The sequence below is a fragment of the Anopheles darlingi genome, chromosome 2, assembly GCF_943734745.1.
Source record: "Anopheles darlingi chromosome 2, idAnoDarlMG_H_01, whole genome shotgun sequence".
Lineage (NCBI taxonomy): Eukaryota > Metazoa > Arthropoda > Insecta > Diptera > Culicidae > Anopheles > Anopheles darlingi.
The window spans coordinates 13,296,772-13,313,127 of NC_064874.1; the positions used below are offsets into that span (position 1 = coordinate 13,296,772).

The following is a 16,356-nucleotide window of genomic DNA, read 5'->3' on the forward strand; positions in this document are numbered from 1 at the left end:
GTGCGGAAGGTTAGTTAAAGATTCATGCCTTCACCGTTCTGCTGCTGTTGCTGCTACTGCTGCTACTGCTGCTACTTCTTCGACAGGAGCGTAACAGGCGTATCAAAAATTGATTCAATCACATGCGCGCCTGCCTCTTCTATTCCGGATCCAGGATTCCGCAACCCCAAGGATAGCAAAACGGAACAGTCACCCCAGCCAGACGCATACGGGTTACGCACATTTAACGGATGTCGATTTCGATCTGCTGCTACTATTTCGCAGTATAGGTTGTCGTCGTTGTCGTCGAATGATTCGCCTCCGCCCTGCTATGTATGTCGTCGTCTGTTTCGATTTTCGGTGTTCCACTCTAAGCCAGCGAGGCTTCCGGTGCACAAACGCTTATGGAGAGAGATAGAGCGAGGGGGTACCAGCACCAGCACTCTGCCACTGAGGTCGGTGAAGGGTCGTTGTGTAAGAAGCGCGTCTATTCACCCACGACCACCATCACCATCACCAGCACCACTGGCCGACATCTGACGGACATTTTCACGCCGTCCACGACAGAGAGAGAGAGACCAGGAACGAGAATTTTCACAAGGAAGGAAGAAACAATGTTTGACAGCTGTCAGGATGTCGTGCGTGCGTGTCTGCCTTTTTTGTGGTGGAGATTTTTCACGTTTTTTCTATGTTGCTTCCGTGGCCAGCCGCTGCCTGGACACAGGACGGCGGTGCTGCAGTGGACATGCTGTTCGACTGACCCACACAGTACGAATTGCGCTCGGTCGGTCGGTCACTCGATCGAATCATCCAGAGTTTTGCTCCTGGAACAAATCGAACAGAGCAACCACGCAAGAGAGAGAGAAAGAGAGAGAGAGAGAGAGGAGCGAGTGTATGTGGGTTTTTAATACCGAAACAATAGTGAGAGAGAAACAGTGAGTGCTTGCTCCCTAGAGCGAGATTCGTCTCGCTAGTGAGTAATGAGCGTATCACGCTCCCAAGTACGGGGAGCATGGTCTACTATCAGAGCCACTACCAGCTGCTTTATTGAAATGAATGTGAGTAGCCAGATCATCATCATCATCATCATCATCAACAGCAATGGATGGAGTATACCTCTGCTTCCACCCCCATAATATTATCTGTCCCACAGAGGGCGCCGACAGGTGGGGATCTCAGCTCAAATGGAGCAAACGAAATGAACTCAAGCAAGGCACACATAGTACTAAATGCGCACGACAGAGAGAGAGAGAGAGAGAGGATGGGTTGTATTTTTATCCAAATTACATGCCCGTATGCAGCATCCATAACCACGAGGACAAATCTTGATCGAAAGTTGCTAGCTTGCGCTTTCCACAAAGCGGAAGGGAAGGGAAACAAACAAGTTACTTCCCCGCAAGTTGTTTACTAACTCGACTGTGCGGCCACTGACGCGCGTCAACAACGTTCCCACAGACCCCGACCCCGACCGACCTCCTCCAGCACCGGCAACGGTGGGCACTCGCCGAATCTAACTACCTCACGAGCACTAACTAACAGTCCACTCATTGTTTACGCCTCACTCCTCACTGCTGCATCACTCACGGCAAGGCGCGAGAGAGTGAGAGTGAACCACCCGCGGGAGAGTCTCTCCGAAGTTTGTTTATTGTTTCGACCCCCGCAAACACATACACACACACATGCAAAAACCCCGATGACCGTGACCTTGTGATCTGCCTGCTGGTCGCTAGCGCGCCAGGGAGCAGCGGGCAAAGCAGGCAATCATCTTGCGCTCGGGGAGCATTTGCACGGATCACGTTTTGCCACTGGTGCCGCTCGCTGCTGCCGTTCCGTATCAACGACAGTTGAGTTTTTTTTTTTGCCGTTTTTACAGCATGTCCGCCTCAGGATTCCCTCACAATTGCGTCTTGTTTTGCGGTTTTGTCATCGTGCGGCGCGGATCGTCGTCTACTGCGCTTGTCGTAAGCACACACACACACACACACACATATAATCGCACCCCGTTCAACGCTACTTTGTTGTTATCTCGTCCTGTCGATAATGGATAGAATGCATTTTATTCTGATAGCTAAAACTCGTGAACCATTCGCCTCGACTTGATTCGCAACTCAATCGAAAATGCCGTGCGTCACCATTTCGACAACCCAGCGAGAACCAGACGGTGGCCATTTATTCTGATGACAGATTGTAGCCTACTGCGCTCTGCGGAGGACATCCGTCATGTGTTCGCGTTCGCACTCTAGCACAAAACCACCTAGCATGATGCAACATTGAAAGACTTGTTGACACTTTCCGGCGCACAGCAGGCGCTGTGTTTGTTTGTGCTCGACGGTTGCGGTTGGGAGGCATTAAGGGCAGCGAAAGGAGAAGAGAAAGGAAGGCGGAAAATGGATTGGTTCGAAACACACGGTCATGCCACTCGATAGTTTCCATAAATCATGTTGAACAATGAAAAGGGAGCTCCACAAACCAAACTATTGAAGAGAACGCAACCCTTTTCCGCTTGCTCTAAGAGAATTTCCATAGACATTGTGTTCGCGCATTTCTGGAATGAATACATTGAAACATTTTCCTATTATCCTCTCACAGCCAATGTTTCGGCGATGGAGGCGCCTGGTAACCGGTGCAAGAAAACGCTGGATGAAATGGTGTGCTTCTGTGAGCATATTACAAGCATCAGACGTTCGTAGAGGTAGAAAGAAGCGAAGAAGCTTCCTTTGTGCACAACTCCTTCAACGCGTCCAACGCGCTTCCCTAGAGCCCGATCACCGAACCGAAGATTAATGGAGGCGGCTGGTGCCTAACAACTCGGACTAATACTGGCTTTGATTTTTTTTTTAAGAGAATTAGTCAATTGGTTTGCCGCGGTTGCGTGACAACCAGCATTCAGTATCGTATACTGGTTGGTTTTCTTTGCAACTAACACTCCATTTCTACATTCTAACACGGCTGTATCAACCTCGTAGCGCGCTGCTTCCAGACGCACTTTCGTGCGATGGAGACGGATGGTGTCTCACGATTTTTCGCAAGAAGAAAAATGAAAATCTAGGCATTCATATGCTAGCCATTCCTGAGCTTTGGCGAGCGAGCGAGAGTCATCAAAACATGAGATACTAGAGCCTGATGCCACACTTGAATGCTACGCCATACGATGTCAAATTACCCAGCAATTACACCAGTTACGTACCACGACACAGAACGACGAGAGCGGTAGAGAGAGAAAGAGAGAGAGAGAGAGAGGCAGAAACTTATGAGTATGAACGTATGCGTGTGTGTATGTGTGTGTGTATGCGCGCTTGGTGCTTACTGCAATAATTGTTTATTTTTGTCAACGCGATCGATCGATCGTCTAACCGGAACTGAGCGGTCGGTCGCTCTCGCGTCTCGGTGCCTGTTTCACGCGTTCACTGCCCTTTCGCGCGCGCTCTACCCATTTCGGGGGTGTTGTATTGCGTTTCGCGCATTTGCACACCGACGCACTGGAATGGAACCAATTTTCGGTGTTGTTTTTTCACGCAACACACGCGCGCACCCGAACGCACCAACAACACAAACACGAAATAATGGGGTGGCGCCTTCGGTGATTGTTGTGTAACCGTTTGTAGTAGTAGCGGTTCAGCAGCATGTTTCACATTGAACCGTGCGTTGTTTTGTGATGTGTCCTGTCGTTGGTGTGAGATCCGGGGATGTGTGTTTTGTCCGCAGCAACCCGACTGGCTGCTTGTTTTGATTTGCACACCAACTTTGACGTTTGGCCAATGGCCTTCCTGCTAGGTTTGCGTTTGTTTTGCGACTCGCGACGCCACGGAGCAAGACGAACGGTACCACATCCAACTATCTCACCGGTTTGCTCTCTGCTACTTCGATTCTGCTCTAGCTCGCTCTCGCTATCCCTCTCTCTCTCTCCGTTTTACGCGGAGTGTTTGGTTTTAGCAGGCGACCTTTGGCTGATCGTCATCGTCAGTTCATCACCACCACCTTCATCAGCTGGACCGACCGCCGCAACGTTTCTGTTGCGGCACAACCATCAACTCTCTTGCTCTCTCACTCTCTATCGTGCAAGAAAAACAAACAAAACTAACCCGCGGCAAAGGCTACCAGACCAGACCGTCCATAATGGCGTAATGCGTATTGGCTTTTTTCCTCCCATTTCTCGCGAGCTCTTTTACCGTGAGTGACCGGAATGTTTTTTTTTGTTTTCATGTCGACCAGAAACCACAGAAACCGGGAGGAAAGGGGTAGCGGATGAGTGTGTTATGCTTTTCTCCTCTCAGCACATTAATTTCACTTTTGTTTTCACTCGTAGCGCAGCGATAGGATTGTGGGACCGGCATAATAGTGATGGTGGAACAGATACTTGGGCGAAATAGAGCGTTGTCCATCAAATCACTATTGCACGGCAATAGCGACGCTCTACGCCGGCACTAATAGCTCTTTTATCCGAGGTCGTTAAATTTTCGGCCATTAGATCGTTTTTGCCGATTCCGCATTTACCTAATCGGCAGCAAAATAAATTCTGCATATCATTAAATGAACCAGACATTGCAAAAAAAACAAAAAGGCATCATTACTCGCCGGTTCTACTCAGCTGGTACCAGGTTTTGCGCTTAGCTCGCTGTTGGTCTCTTCACAGTGAAGCGTTAATTTTTTTTCTCTTTTATAGTTTTTTATTCTTCATTTTACACGGTCAAACGCCCGGTAATGTTGTGTCACCTTACTCCACGCCGTACAACCCCCTTCTCGCATTCTCCCACCGCATCATCCCGTCTCGCTAGAGTGGATGACGCACGAACGCTTCACCGAACAAGCAGCGGGAGACAACCGCTACCGGCGACAATGTTCGCTTTGTTTGTGCGTTTTGCTTTTGGTCCTGCAACTACCACGCTGCCTGAGTGTCGTGTGTTACGTTTTGAGTGCTTACGCGACGCCGACGACAACGACGAAGAAGATGTTGTTCCCGCCAAACAGGCAGCGGTCAAGTTCATTACTAAATGTGCGCTCTCTCTCTCTTTCTCTCTCTTGCATCGTGAGCGAGCACGATCGTGACGAGAGCTGCGAGAAGATGGTGGTAGCAATCGACGCGCCCCCTATAGAGGGTACCAGGTCGATGATCACCATACGTGCTATTGGTGTATTGCCGGTGTTCCCACGGTGGCGCCACGGTTCAGATAGCACGATTTGCTTCGAATCGATTCGTCATGATATCGATTGTTTTGTGAGTATCAGCGTAATAAGCAGCCCTTGCATCGCTACACGAACCGCCACCACTACCACAAACAAGATTTAAATGACGTCGCAATCGCACTTACGCTCGGTTGTACTGTACACCATGTAGCGTTTTGGGTCCACGATGGCGATAGTGTGTCTCGGTCTGCTGCACGCTCAATCTGCGATAACAAACGGCGGACAGAGTGGTGGCATCGCACCTCACACTGAGTGTTATCAGATGTTCAATGTTTCACCTTCACGTGCGCCAACGATGTCGCGTACACATTTGTTCGTTTGCTTCTTTGGCACTTGGCGGCTCCTCACGGACTACGAGCGTCGAACGGTGATGAGTGACTCATGCAGCGTTGAAGCCAAAGTTCATTCGCAGTCAAGTCGCTCACGGCAGTTGTTCGCCGTCAGACCGCGTCGAGAATAGTGAGCTCGCCGCCTCTCACGCGAACGATCGTCTGTGTCTGTTGCATCGCTAACCGGACTTTGGTCGTACGTCGATGTTTGGAGTCAAATCAATCTAATCAAATATAATGATCACATGGCGTTGGCACTTGCTTGCCTTGTTCATGATCCGTTTACAGCCGCTGGCTTAATTGATTGTCTCTTTTTTATTTCGTTGATCGAAGAGATGTGGTTTCCTTTAAACTCACTTTATCTAATAATCTAATGTGTAGCATTCACTCTGCACTGCACTGTAGAAGAACCGACTGGCCCCTTTCGTTTGCGTTCTGTAAAAATTAAACCCAGTAACCCAAGACTATTTGAGTCATACGCTAGGGAACGACGAACCCTTGATTGGCTTCTTGATAAAATTACGTTTGCAGCATCACAGTAACCAGCGACTCCTTAAGTACTTGTTAGCGCCATTTTCCTCACCCAATTTCTGTTTTTTGTCTCTTTACAGGAAAAGGATGTCTACGGCAATGAGGTGCAGCGCCTGGGGCGACCGCTCCCGGTGGAGTATCTGTTAGTGGATGTGCCCGCCTCGACACCGCTCGTTCCGCTCTACACATTCCTGGAACGGAAGGACGCTAAGGAGTACTTCCCGGTCGAGAACCGGCTAATCGATGGGCACATACAGGACTTTTCGGCGTTGGCCAGCTACCTGGCCAAGTCCCGCTCGATGGACTTTCTCGATGTACGTTTATCGGATGGCATTATTGACTGGCACCGTAAAACAAATATCTCATTCTTTCCTCCTCTATGCCTTGCAGGTTGTATCCGACTTCCATCTGCTACTTTTTCTCTATCGCATGGAAGATATGTTGCCAATGAAGTCCCAGCTCGGGCCACTACTGGAGGCAGTGCGCATCAAGGACAAAGCTCTCGCCAACGAGTGGAAAACGCGAGAGGTGTGGAAAACACTAGAGGAACTGATTGCAGCCAGCTCACATCACGACGAGTATGTATCAGGAGGAAGGCGGCGTGGTCAATAGTTAAACCGTTATCTTCTTAACACGCATCACATTAAAAAAAATCTTTTCAGTGGCAGCATGAGCAACGATGTTGAATTTGTGCCGAGTGGTGATGCAGAGCAAAACTGGATTTGCTCGTTCTGCACATTCATCAACAGCCGGGAACTGTCGGCATGTGAAATATGCAATCTGCCTAGGTAGGACTTGTTCGAGGATCGTTAATTTCGTCAACCGTTGTGATACTATTGATTGACATCGTTTATCTTTCCAAAAAATATTAATTAGGTCCAGACAGTGAAAGCATAACAGGATTTGCACCGCCTGCTGTGTATGCTGCTTGTCAGTTGCATTGAAATGGATAGTTGCATCTGGACCGCTTGGAACATCAACAGCAACGCAAACGCAGCAGTGCAGTTTGCCGTGGCGTGTAGCAGAGTGATCCGATTGTGTAAATGACACTCTAGAGAAACATTAGGGAAGTGAGGGTGCCGTCATGTGTGGGTCTCTTCATTTTATAGAAATTATTGCTTAACAAAAAATAAACAAGCGCCGTTCCTTGTCTTTATCGTGTCGCGGAAGAGCTTGGATAGTTGGGTGGGACAAACAAAAACGGTGATCAACAGAATGCTTAGGTAGGCAGAGGGAGAGCTAAACAGGAGTTGAGAAATGAGCGATTAAGGCAGAAGATATTTATTCAACCGCAACATCATCAGTAGGGAGCAGCTTACAGCGTGCGCGCTGTTCATTGGGCAAACATCGATCCATGGGATATGGCGTGGCCGAAGGGATGAACGAGGCAAAGGGAACTACAGAGGGAGGGAGAACGAATGAATCAAATAAAGTCCATCATCTAAGCGTTTCATAGAATCCTTTTTCGAAGCGAAAAAACACTCGCAACACGCAGGCTTGTTATGTGATGACTGTTAATTTCCATAACGGAGTAAACGGATAAGGTCTTGCAGGTAGGGTAAGAGCAAGGGAAAAACCCTCCATGCTTACGCTTTACGTGGGGTATTCCGATAACCTTCAGCACGCGCGACCAGCGTCGTGCTCATCGTTCGTATAAAAGTGCAAGAGATTAGCGGCAGCATTCACATTCAGCAGTTGTTGGCAGGTTACAATGGGTTGTACCACAGTTTGTCTCTCCTCGGCCGTGGTATTGATCGCCGTGCTGTGCAGCTTCAGTGCGATCCCGACTGATGCAGCTAGACAGCGATCAAAGATCATACCGGACATCGCGTCGACAGTCTACTCCGAGAATCTGCATGGCGACCGAAAGTGCTACGAACGGCGGGTTCGTGATCCGAACGTACACATCTCGGCCCGTTTGCTGCGGTATTTCACCTTCGGCGGAATCCTACAGGGAATTGCCGAAAAGACCGCACTGAATCGTGTTGGGCTTGTGCAGGGCGGTGCCAGCCAGTACCAGGACCGCTCGAGTGGACTCCAGCGTGAGTATCATGCGGCACACATCGTTCGTGTAGGCACCATCGACCCAGGTCTGCAAAAGCAAAGTGCTACGCTCTACAATGCCCTGAAGAACTACATTGGCCACACGCAGAACGTGATCCGACATGCAAACGTTTGGCACGGTGTCGGTGGTCAGATCGATCGCTTTCAGTCGGACAACTTGGCTGAGCTAGCCAAGATTGATTTCAATGGTACGCTCGATGGTCAAATTCAGACGGTGGAAGGATTAGTGCTAAAGTTCCGAGAACTCATTCAAAACTACGTCCAAGCGCCAGATGGTGCACGCACAGAGTCGGACCAGAATGTACTGAATGAGGACTGGGTTGCGGTGTGGTGCGCCGGAACAGAGGTGCTGTTCGACGCGGGCAAGGAAGGTTATCAGTTGGTGATGAGCGGGAATTTCGCCGATCATTACACGACGACATGAGCTCGATCATCTCGTTGCAACTATGTAAACATAGCCGTATGACTCAATTTGTAGCGAAACATCTGATAAGACTCCTCAGTGCGAGCCTCCGTACAGTGTTATCAAATAAAGAGGGATAATCCAACAAACGACAACGATAAGAATGTCTTTGAGCTATAGGTAATCACGTAGGTGTTGTAGAATCTCTTAAACATAAAACTATAACGAAAACAGCCTCAGAATTATTCCATTTCTCATAGACCTCCACTTACAAACATTCAATTCGCCAACTGTGACGGTATAAGTTGACCGATAAGCACCGAAGAATGATGATTTTTTATTGATGAGACGACGGCGGGGATGTAATGCGGTTTCTCCCGTTCACAGGGCATGGTGAGCAATGATTTTGTCAGAAAAGATAACATATTGGCGCACGATGGTTGATTATAACCCACATGCGGACGATTATGGATGGTATTAGCGTCTAAGACATTACGGAGATCGTTGGATCCGTTATGCGATCTCTATCCACACATTCAGAAGCGTTACGAGCGATGCTTGGTGATTTCTAGTGAAGCTATGCAAATCTTAAGTGAAACCGCGCTGTTTCTTCTCCGTTTTGATTTGAAACGCAAGGTTGACGCCATGATCTTGGTAAAATGAAATCTTAAAAAATGAGGAAATGTTAAAAAATCGCATCGAAATCATTATTTTACGATACGTTCCCAAATATACGTTTTAAGCAAAAAAAAAAAAAGAGCTCGCTAAGATATCGGTAAATTTGCTACTAACGTGACGGATTTGCTGTAAGACTGAGAGAGAGCAGAACTTTTCGATACGTTCCACATATTATTGGATGTTGTACCCTAAGTCTTATCAGTTTTTTTTTGCCGTTTCTAGCTGCACAGACAGCTACAATGTATTAGCGTTAGACGAGACCTAGCCGCCGCTAATATCTAATCGGGTTAATGTTATCTATTCCTACAAATCGGACCGATAATGTTTCTGAGAATACTTGTCTCGAAGGTGACGCAAATGAGTAATGGTCGCTTCTCGATAAATTTATGTTCTGAGAAATGCAATAATTCGACCCGCTCACCTACGCCTTTTAGCGGTTGGTGATTAGATTAGAACTCGTTTTCCTCTAAGGTTTATTTCAATATTAGTGACTGACTGTTAAATTTTGATTAGAGATAGATTTTGTGAGGCAAAGTAAACAGATAAAGATGACTGCTTATGTTTTCAGTATTTAATCAATTATGGGCACTGACGTGTGCACCATTCGATATGGAGTGACTCGTCGTCAACTGAGATTTCGAGTTGTTCAGCAAGTCACTCGCTAAACTCACTAATCTGATAAATCGAGTTAGAAGAATTTTTGGAACTGATATAATGGTAGATAACCAAAGCGAATAAAAGCCCTTTGTTTTGTAATCGCTAATATCTAGTGTTGTTTAGGGCATTGTGTAGTGCACTACATTCACGCATAGTCTTGGGCGCTCATTCTTTAGGCGTAAAACAATCTCATCGTTCCCTGTCCAACTGTGTATTATCATCAACAATGTGTGTTCCGAGACGACGAACAGATCAAATAGTTGTTCCTGACATTAGAGAAGCTGAGCATCATGTTGAGACACGACTGAGATGTTTCTTTCTTCTTGGAGCAGTGCTGCAGGCCATCGCAGAGGAGACGGGCATTCCACGAGAACTGCTTCTGGATTCCGGTGATCAGCGTGCACTACACGAACAGTCTCTGCACTTTGCCAAGGTTCGATTAATTCGTGTCGGCGAAGTTAATCCTCGGTTAAGCGAAATCAATCAACGACTCTACCAGACGTTAGTGAGGTTGATTGGCGACGAACAGATTGTGCCAATTGCAGAGTACCGTTTGAACGAGGTGACTGCTGCCATCGATCGATTACCTTTCGCGATCATGCTCGATATGGCGCTGATAGACTTTTCCCTGGATCCCCTTAACGCTGCCAATCCATCGAACTGCTCCAGAATATACCGCATACTAGACACGATGCATTCAGCATTAATCTGGAACCCGCTGTTCAGTCGAACTGCTCTGGATTGGATCGCGAAGACTCGAACACCCGCCGGAATACAGGATTTGTTCCGTTACGTGGCGCCGGTATATCAAGCCGTCTTACGTGGGCAGGTGTTACCAAGCATTGAAACACTTCTGGAGAGTCCTATGTTATACGACAATCTTTTCAGTGAAAGTTGTAAATCATCTTTGTAAGTAACTGTCCACGCTTAAAATACGGAAACCTGAGTCGGCCACTAATGTCAAGGCACAAACGAACGTTGCAACAGTGGATAATCCCTCGATACATTCATCTGCGGCTATCTACGTCACTACGGCCTTACACCTTATCTCTCTATGAAGGAACCCGTAAAAATGTTTATCAGTTTTATTGATAAGCGGATCGAGTTTGCTTTAAAAGCGGGTCGCACCAACCATAGGCAACATAAACAATAATTTGCAGAGCACAGTGTCGAACACAGTCGGCAAGACCAAGTTATATTCTATTTCCGAAGATTCTCAGTTTGCCCAGATTCTATCGCTTCAAAATGTCCCAAAAAGACAGGACGTATAAGGGACCCAAGAACACAACGGATGATATAGACGATTCCAGCTCGGTGACCGAAAAAAAAGTACCAGTGGCAGATAGTGATCAATTGATAACGCCTGCAGAAGAGCACATCCTGGAACGGTTCAGGCGATATTTCAAACTGTTAGCAAGAATCCGTGCGATCGAGGAGCTGACGGGTCTGCAGAATATTGTTCAAGGTGGAGCATCGACGGGTCAAGATGTGCGTGGAACACAGAAATATCAAGCGTGTCATGTGCTTCGTGTAGGTGCAATAAATCCGAAGTTGAAAGATAAAAACGGACGTCTGTTTAAAGCATTGACCAATTTCGTGGGCCACACCCAGTACGCTCTCGCGGAGGTAAACCGTTGGGACGGTATTGGAGGGGCGATCGATAGATTTCAGTCGGCCAACCTTAATGGTTTAAATGGAATGACTTACGGTGGGAAGGGGTATGGTTCTGTGGAGAAAAAGCTGTTACAGGATATGCTGCACGAAATGCTCAAAATTGTCGTGAATCCAGAGCTCAAGTATGCCGCATATGGCAAAGATGCGAAAAAATGGATTGAGAAACATAACAATAGTGAGAAGGAATTGAAATCGTTGTACGACTATATGAAGAGTAAGTTTGAGGGGATAAAAACTGGAGATTTTGTCAAACAGTGGGAGAAAAAATGGTAACCCGTAAAAAATCAGACGCCTTCCCGAAGTAGTGCGAGAGTATATAGCCTTTGATTTGAAGATTACTAATAAAGAAACAAACACAATATGACATGGTGCGTAATTGTAATATTGTGTAGTTTGTAAAAACGGACAAACGACAAATCAAATTTTATTATTTCATCTCAAGTTGGAATACAAAATCATCTATCAGCTGCAAATAACGGTAATATGGGACTCGCACAAACACTTGACAGTCAAATAAGTTGGCGTCTCCATTACTTACTACCATATCAGGCGCTACAACCGACGAGTGGTATTGGTGTGTCACAAAAGATTCCGCTACCCCTAGTGATCGAAGAAGACTTTACGGGTTAGATCGTCGTCTGACATTTTCATGATATGCCCAGCCCACCGGAGCCGGGAGAGTCTCATGCGCTGCGCGACATTGAGATCGTCATAAGATCGGGGTTAGTAGAGCAAATGGATACTGCTTAGCACAGATTATATCATCGGCCTACCTTGGTGATGTTTTATCAAACTTACGGATCCATGAAACACCCTAATAATTAGCAGTCAAGAAGCCCTTCTTCCGCATGCTCGACAGGTTCATATGTATCAACAAGCGAGTGTTGATGATGTTTTTGTTGGAGGTGAAGGGGTTGGTGTTGATGTTCCGAGAACTCATTCAAAAGTACGTCCAAGCACCAGATTAAAGATTTTTTTTTCTTAAATTAAATCTCAAATAAACTTCAATCTTAAATTAAATATATGGTAAACAACATGAAAAACGCAATCAACAAGTATAAACCACATTGCGAAGCGGCATTGGAATGGATTGAACAGCACAATGATGATGAGGGAATTAAAAAAAACGATACTATTACACTCTGTCCAGTTACTATAAGACCACCATCAGTTTGTTCCAGAAAATCTTCAAGGATCACAATTTCAAATCGAGACTTTTTATTACTATTTTCTACTCTAAAAATAAGTTATTATACACTAATAGGGATGGATAAAATCACAGGTTGAATTTTGGCTGCAAATTAACAAAAAGTGAAGTGTCCAGTTAGTATAAGACCACCTTGATTTATTTTTTTTTATCACCGAAAAGAAGTAATCAAACCATCTAAATCCCGAAAATAACTATTCGTTATCAAATCTTAATGGTTTCAAATGTGTAAAACGGGATTTGGCATGCTCTTTATAAATTTTGGTTAATTTTAGAAGCAATGACTCTCATATGTCTCTCCAAACCACTAAAATCATCGCTTAAAGCTCACGAAACGAAGCATACTGCTTTCCCCCAGCATCCCATTTACTAATTCGAGCTCAGAAGATGTTTTCCAACGGATTTTATGCTATACTGCGAGCAGATATGGCCAACAAATCAATTTTCTGATCTTTATTCGAAGCCGTCATCTTCTTTCTTAAGTTAATAAAAGCATTATTTTACTAATATGTTAACTTTTCCACACCGTTTTTGATCAAAAACGATAGCAGAGATTCTCCTTCAAACGTAGATGTGCTTTGTTAAATGGAAAAAATACAATCTTGAGCCTGCCGGCTATATAAAGTTTCACCCAAACTATGCAGGAATTCCCAATAAACCAACAGGTGCTGAAAGAGGCTCTGAACTTCCAAAATCATGACATTATTCTATGAACCCAGTAGAAACATGTTGATTAAACGTCTATTCACCGTTGTAAACAACCAGGAATGGTTAAATGAACCAAAAAACCATTATTTTGCGTCTATTGTTTTATTGGGAATTCCTGCATAGTTTGGGTGAAACTTTATACAGCCGGTAGGCTCAAGATTGTATTTTTTCCATTTAACAAAGCACATCTACACTTCAAGGAGAATCTCTGCTATCGTTTTTGATCAAAAACGGTGTGGAAAAGTTAACATATTAGTAAAATAATGCTTTTATTAACTTAAGAAAGAAGATGACGGCTTCGAATAAAGATCAGAAAATTGATTTGTTGGCCATATCTGCTCGCAGTATAGCATAAAATCCGTTGGAAAACATCTTCTGAGCTCGAATTAGTAAATGGGATGCTGGGGGAAAGCAGTATTCTTCGTTTCGTGAGCTTTAAGCGATGATTTTAGTGGTTTGGAGAGACATATGAGAGTCATTGCTTCTAAAATTAACCAAAATTTATAAAGAGCATGCCAAATCCCGTTTTACACATTTGAAACCATTAAGATTTGATAACGAATAGTTATTTTCGGGATTTAGTTGATTTGGTTACTTCTTTTCGGTGATAAAAAAAAAATAAATCAAGGTGGTCTTATACTAACTGGACAATTCATTTTTTTAAATATGCGACCAAAATTCAACCTGTGATTTTATCCATCCCTATTAGTGTTTAATAACTTATTTTTAGAGTAGAAAATAGTAATAAAAAGTCTCGATTTGAAATTGTGATCCTTGAAGATTTTCTGGAACAAACTGATGGTGGTCTTATAGTAACTGGACGGAGTGTATATGAAGGGTAAAATTGACGCAGTACAAACAGGTTAGTTCGCAGCAAGATATGATAGTATATTGCTAATAAAACTGCTTTGCATAAAACAATACCAGGTTAGGCAAAAAATGCCACATACTTCACATGAATTTTTCAGCCAAACTGTAAATCGCAGTTGTTAAGAAGTGCTTAGAATTTCCTGCTGTATTTTTATGTGATTTCTCTATACTCTCTACATGCCATGAATACTAATGAGAAGCACCAAGATCTGCACACTCATCAGCAGAGGCATTCACACGAACAATCCGGAGAAAATGTAAGGAAGGTTAAACGAATCGTTCCATTAATAAAACAAAGCTTCAGGCACAAGTGTTATTCATTTGCTCGGAACATACTGTGGTACATTATAAAACGTAGTAAGTCAACTAAACAATCCATATTGGTCAACTAAACAATCAGGTTTTGTAGAATGCTAAGAACGATTTTGTTTAAAAATATTATTGGATAACACACTTGAAAAGATTTGCTTTAATTGGATCTACTATACGCCAAACCGTCGAAAGAGCTTAACAAGGGCGAAGTGAAAACGCCCAAAAGTATATAGCGAGCACCTGCGCTTCGTCAATTTTGCTAAACTGCCCACATGTTGTTTAACGAAAGATTCGGAAAAAGTCTGTTTTTCTGTTGAAGCATGAAAACACCATAATGTCCATCCCCACTGCAGCACCGTCCACTTCGTCTCAAAAAAACACATTGCGCGCAAAGCGTGAACCATTCGACCTTCAACCCTCCTTCAAATATGCCGGTCTAACAGCCTCCTAGGCTCCACCAGGACGCAACCGTCAGCTGATTGCTGTTTGCCAAGCCCTCGGTCTTTCCTGCTTCCGCGCACGAAACTACCCCATGCCGTATCGGAAGGACGGGGAAAGGTCAAACGTAGCAAACGAAGGCCCTCCGTAAGCCCGCCGGACCGACCCATCCCGTTATCCTCGTCAACCGGAGTCACCAATCTCGAGTCAGTCGCTATCCAAATTCCATTCGCAGTAGTTGAGCAGTGGAACCATCGGGTTATAGTCATTGTAGCGTTTGTTCGAATCGCTTGCCTTCGCAACCACGTGGAAAACAGTACCGCCGGTGCCACCGAATCGTGTCTCAGGTATACAAGTTGTGTTTCCAGCGTACCTACACCGCAAGGTAGGAACACGAACGAGAAACTGTGTGTTAGGGAGGGTGTGAACATTGCAGATTGATTGAAATGAATTTTCGCAATGGTCTTAGTCAGGGTTGGTGTGCTTTAGCAACAATAGCCGCTGCTGCTATCTGCTGCTACCGCTCTGTGTGTTTATGCAGGTCTGTGCCATTTTTCTTCTTATATCTGGTTTGCTCTTCTTGTTTTCAACCCGAAAACCCCCGCGACTGATAATCTAATGCGAAACCGAACCAACCCCGTACCGGCACTGGCCGATATTACCCCTATCGCACTCGAGGCTTGGTCACAGATTCGCACAAACATCGCAAAAATTATCTCTATCGCGCAACCCTATCACACACACGCACCCGGTGGCTGGTTCAGTTTTTTTGCCAAAAACTCGAAGCGAAACCACCCCTGTACTGTTTATCTTAATCGATTCTCGAACGACTCGACGAACGGAAGTGAAACTCTTTGCTCGTGTGTAGCTCTGTCCAGTGTATTTTGTAAGTGTTTCGATAGTTTTATGCCAAGCGGTTGTAATGGTCGATGAAGTGTTTGAAATGCAGTTTGAAAACCGACAGTTGAGCATCACGCGCGGCGTGTTTGGCGCTAGTGACATGTGACCGGAACAATGTGCTACCTTTTTCCTTTGCAAATCGCACACGTGTTACGCAACCTTACCGCTGGCATGGCGCTATGCAATTGGTACCTTGGTGCCGGAATTCATTCACAAATCCTGCATCGAAAGTAGATTGCTCGTAGCTACGGGTGCAACAAGTGGTCGTAAACAATTACAAACGATTGAGCGGCTCGCTCCTGTATAGTAGGCTATTATGCACTTCAGTCGAGCACTCTTGTCGAGTTTCGTCCTCTTGAAGGAAAGCATTGCGGAGGTTTAATCGTTTGATTGTTTTACAACTAGTACAGTGCAAACAGTAA

General features: G+C 45.3%; 4 protein-coding genes across 8 annotated transcripts in view; 3 read left to right on the forward strand and 1 right to left on the reverse strand.

Moving 5' to 3' along the window:
• Positions 1-5,487, reverse strand: part of LOC125950868 (uncharacterized) — a 12,084-nt gene extending 6,597 nt beyond the window's left edge. The window contains exon 1 of one of the 2 annotated variants that reach the window (XM_049679235.1): positions 5,289-5,487. The gene's annotated coding sequence lies outside the window, so the exon portion shown is untranslated. Of the gene's footprint in view, positions 1-3,286; positions 3,817-5,288 lie in introns of those variants that run through there. The other variant, XM_049679236.1, reaches the window with a different exon arrangement.
• The window catches only part of LOC125950873 (nuclear protein localization protein 4 homolog), a 20,297-nt gene extending 12,768 nt beyond the window's left edge, over positions 1-7,529 (forward strand). The window contains exons 7-11 of one of the 2 annotated variants that reach the window (XM_049679245.1): positions 6,104-6,337; positions 6,414-6,601; positions 6,686-6,811; positions 6,900-6,952; positions 6,984-7,529. In XM_049679245.1, coding sequence (XP_049535202.1) covers positions 6,104-6,337; positions 6,414-6,601; positions 6,686-6,811; positions 6,900-6,912 — 561 coding nt within the window. In that variant the 3' untranslated portion in view covers positions 6,913-6,952; positions 6,984-7,529. Of the gene's footprint in view, positions 1-6,103; positions 6,338-6,413; positions 6,602-6,685; positions 6,812-6,899 lie in introns of both variants that reach the window. The other variant, XM_049679244.1, reaches the window with a different exon arrangement.
• Positions 7,530-7,723: 194 nt separating this feature from the next.
• LOC125950899 (uncharacterized) lies at positions 7,724-8,959 on the forward strand. The gene has a single exon (XM_049679282.1). It carries the CDS (start codon positions 7,735-7,737, stop codon positions 8,509-8,511), a length of 777 nt encoding a protein of 258 aa, XP_049535239.1. The 5' UTR covers positions 7,724-7,734; the 3' UTR covers positions 8,512-8,959.
• A 6,294-nt stretch (positions 8,960-15,253) lies between these two features.
• LOC125950912 (uncharacterized) overlaps positions 15,254-16,356 on the forward strand; it is a 47,871-nt gene continuing 46,768 nt past the window's right edge. Inside the window, exon 1 of one of the 3 annotated variants that reach the window (XM_049679298.1) lies at positions 15,254-15,381. The gene's annotated coding sequence lies outside the window, so the exon portion shown is untranslated. Of the gene's footprint in view, positions 15,420-15,873; positions 15,921-16,356 lie in introns of those variants that run through there. The other 2 variants (XM_049679297.1, XM_049679296.1) reach the window with 2 other exon arrangements.

Coding starts and splice junctions, on each gene's coding strand:
- LOC125950899 (XM_049679282.1), top strand. CDS start 7,735: ATGGGTTGTACCACAGTTTGTCTCTCCTCGGCCGTGGTATTGATCGCC.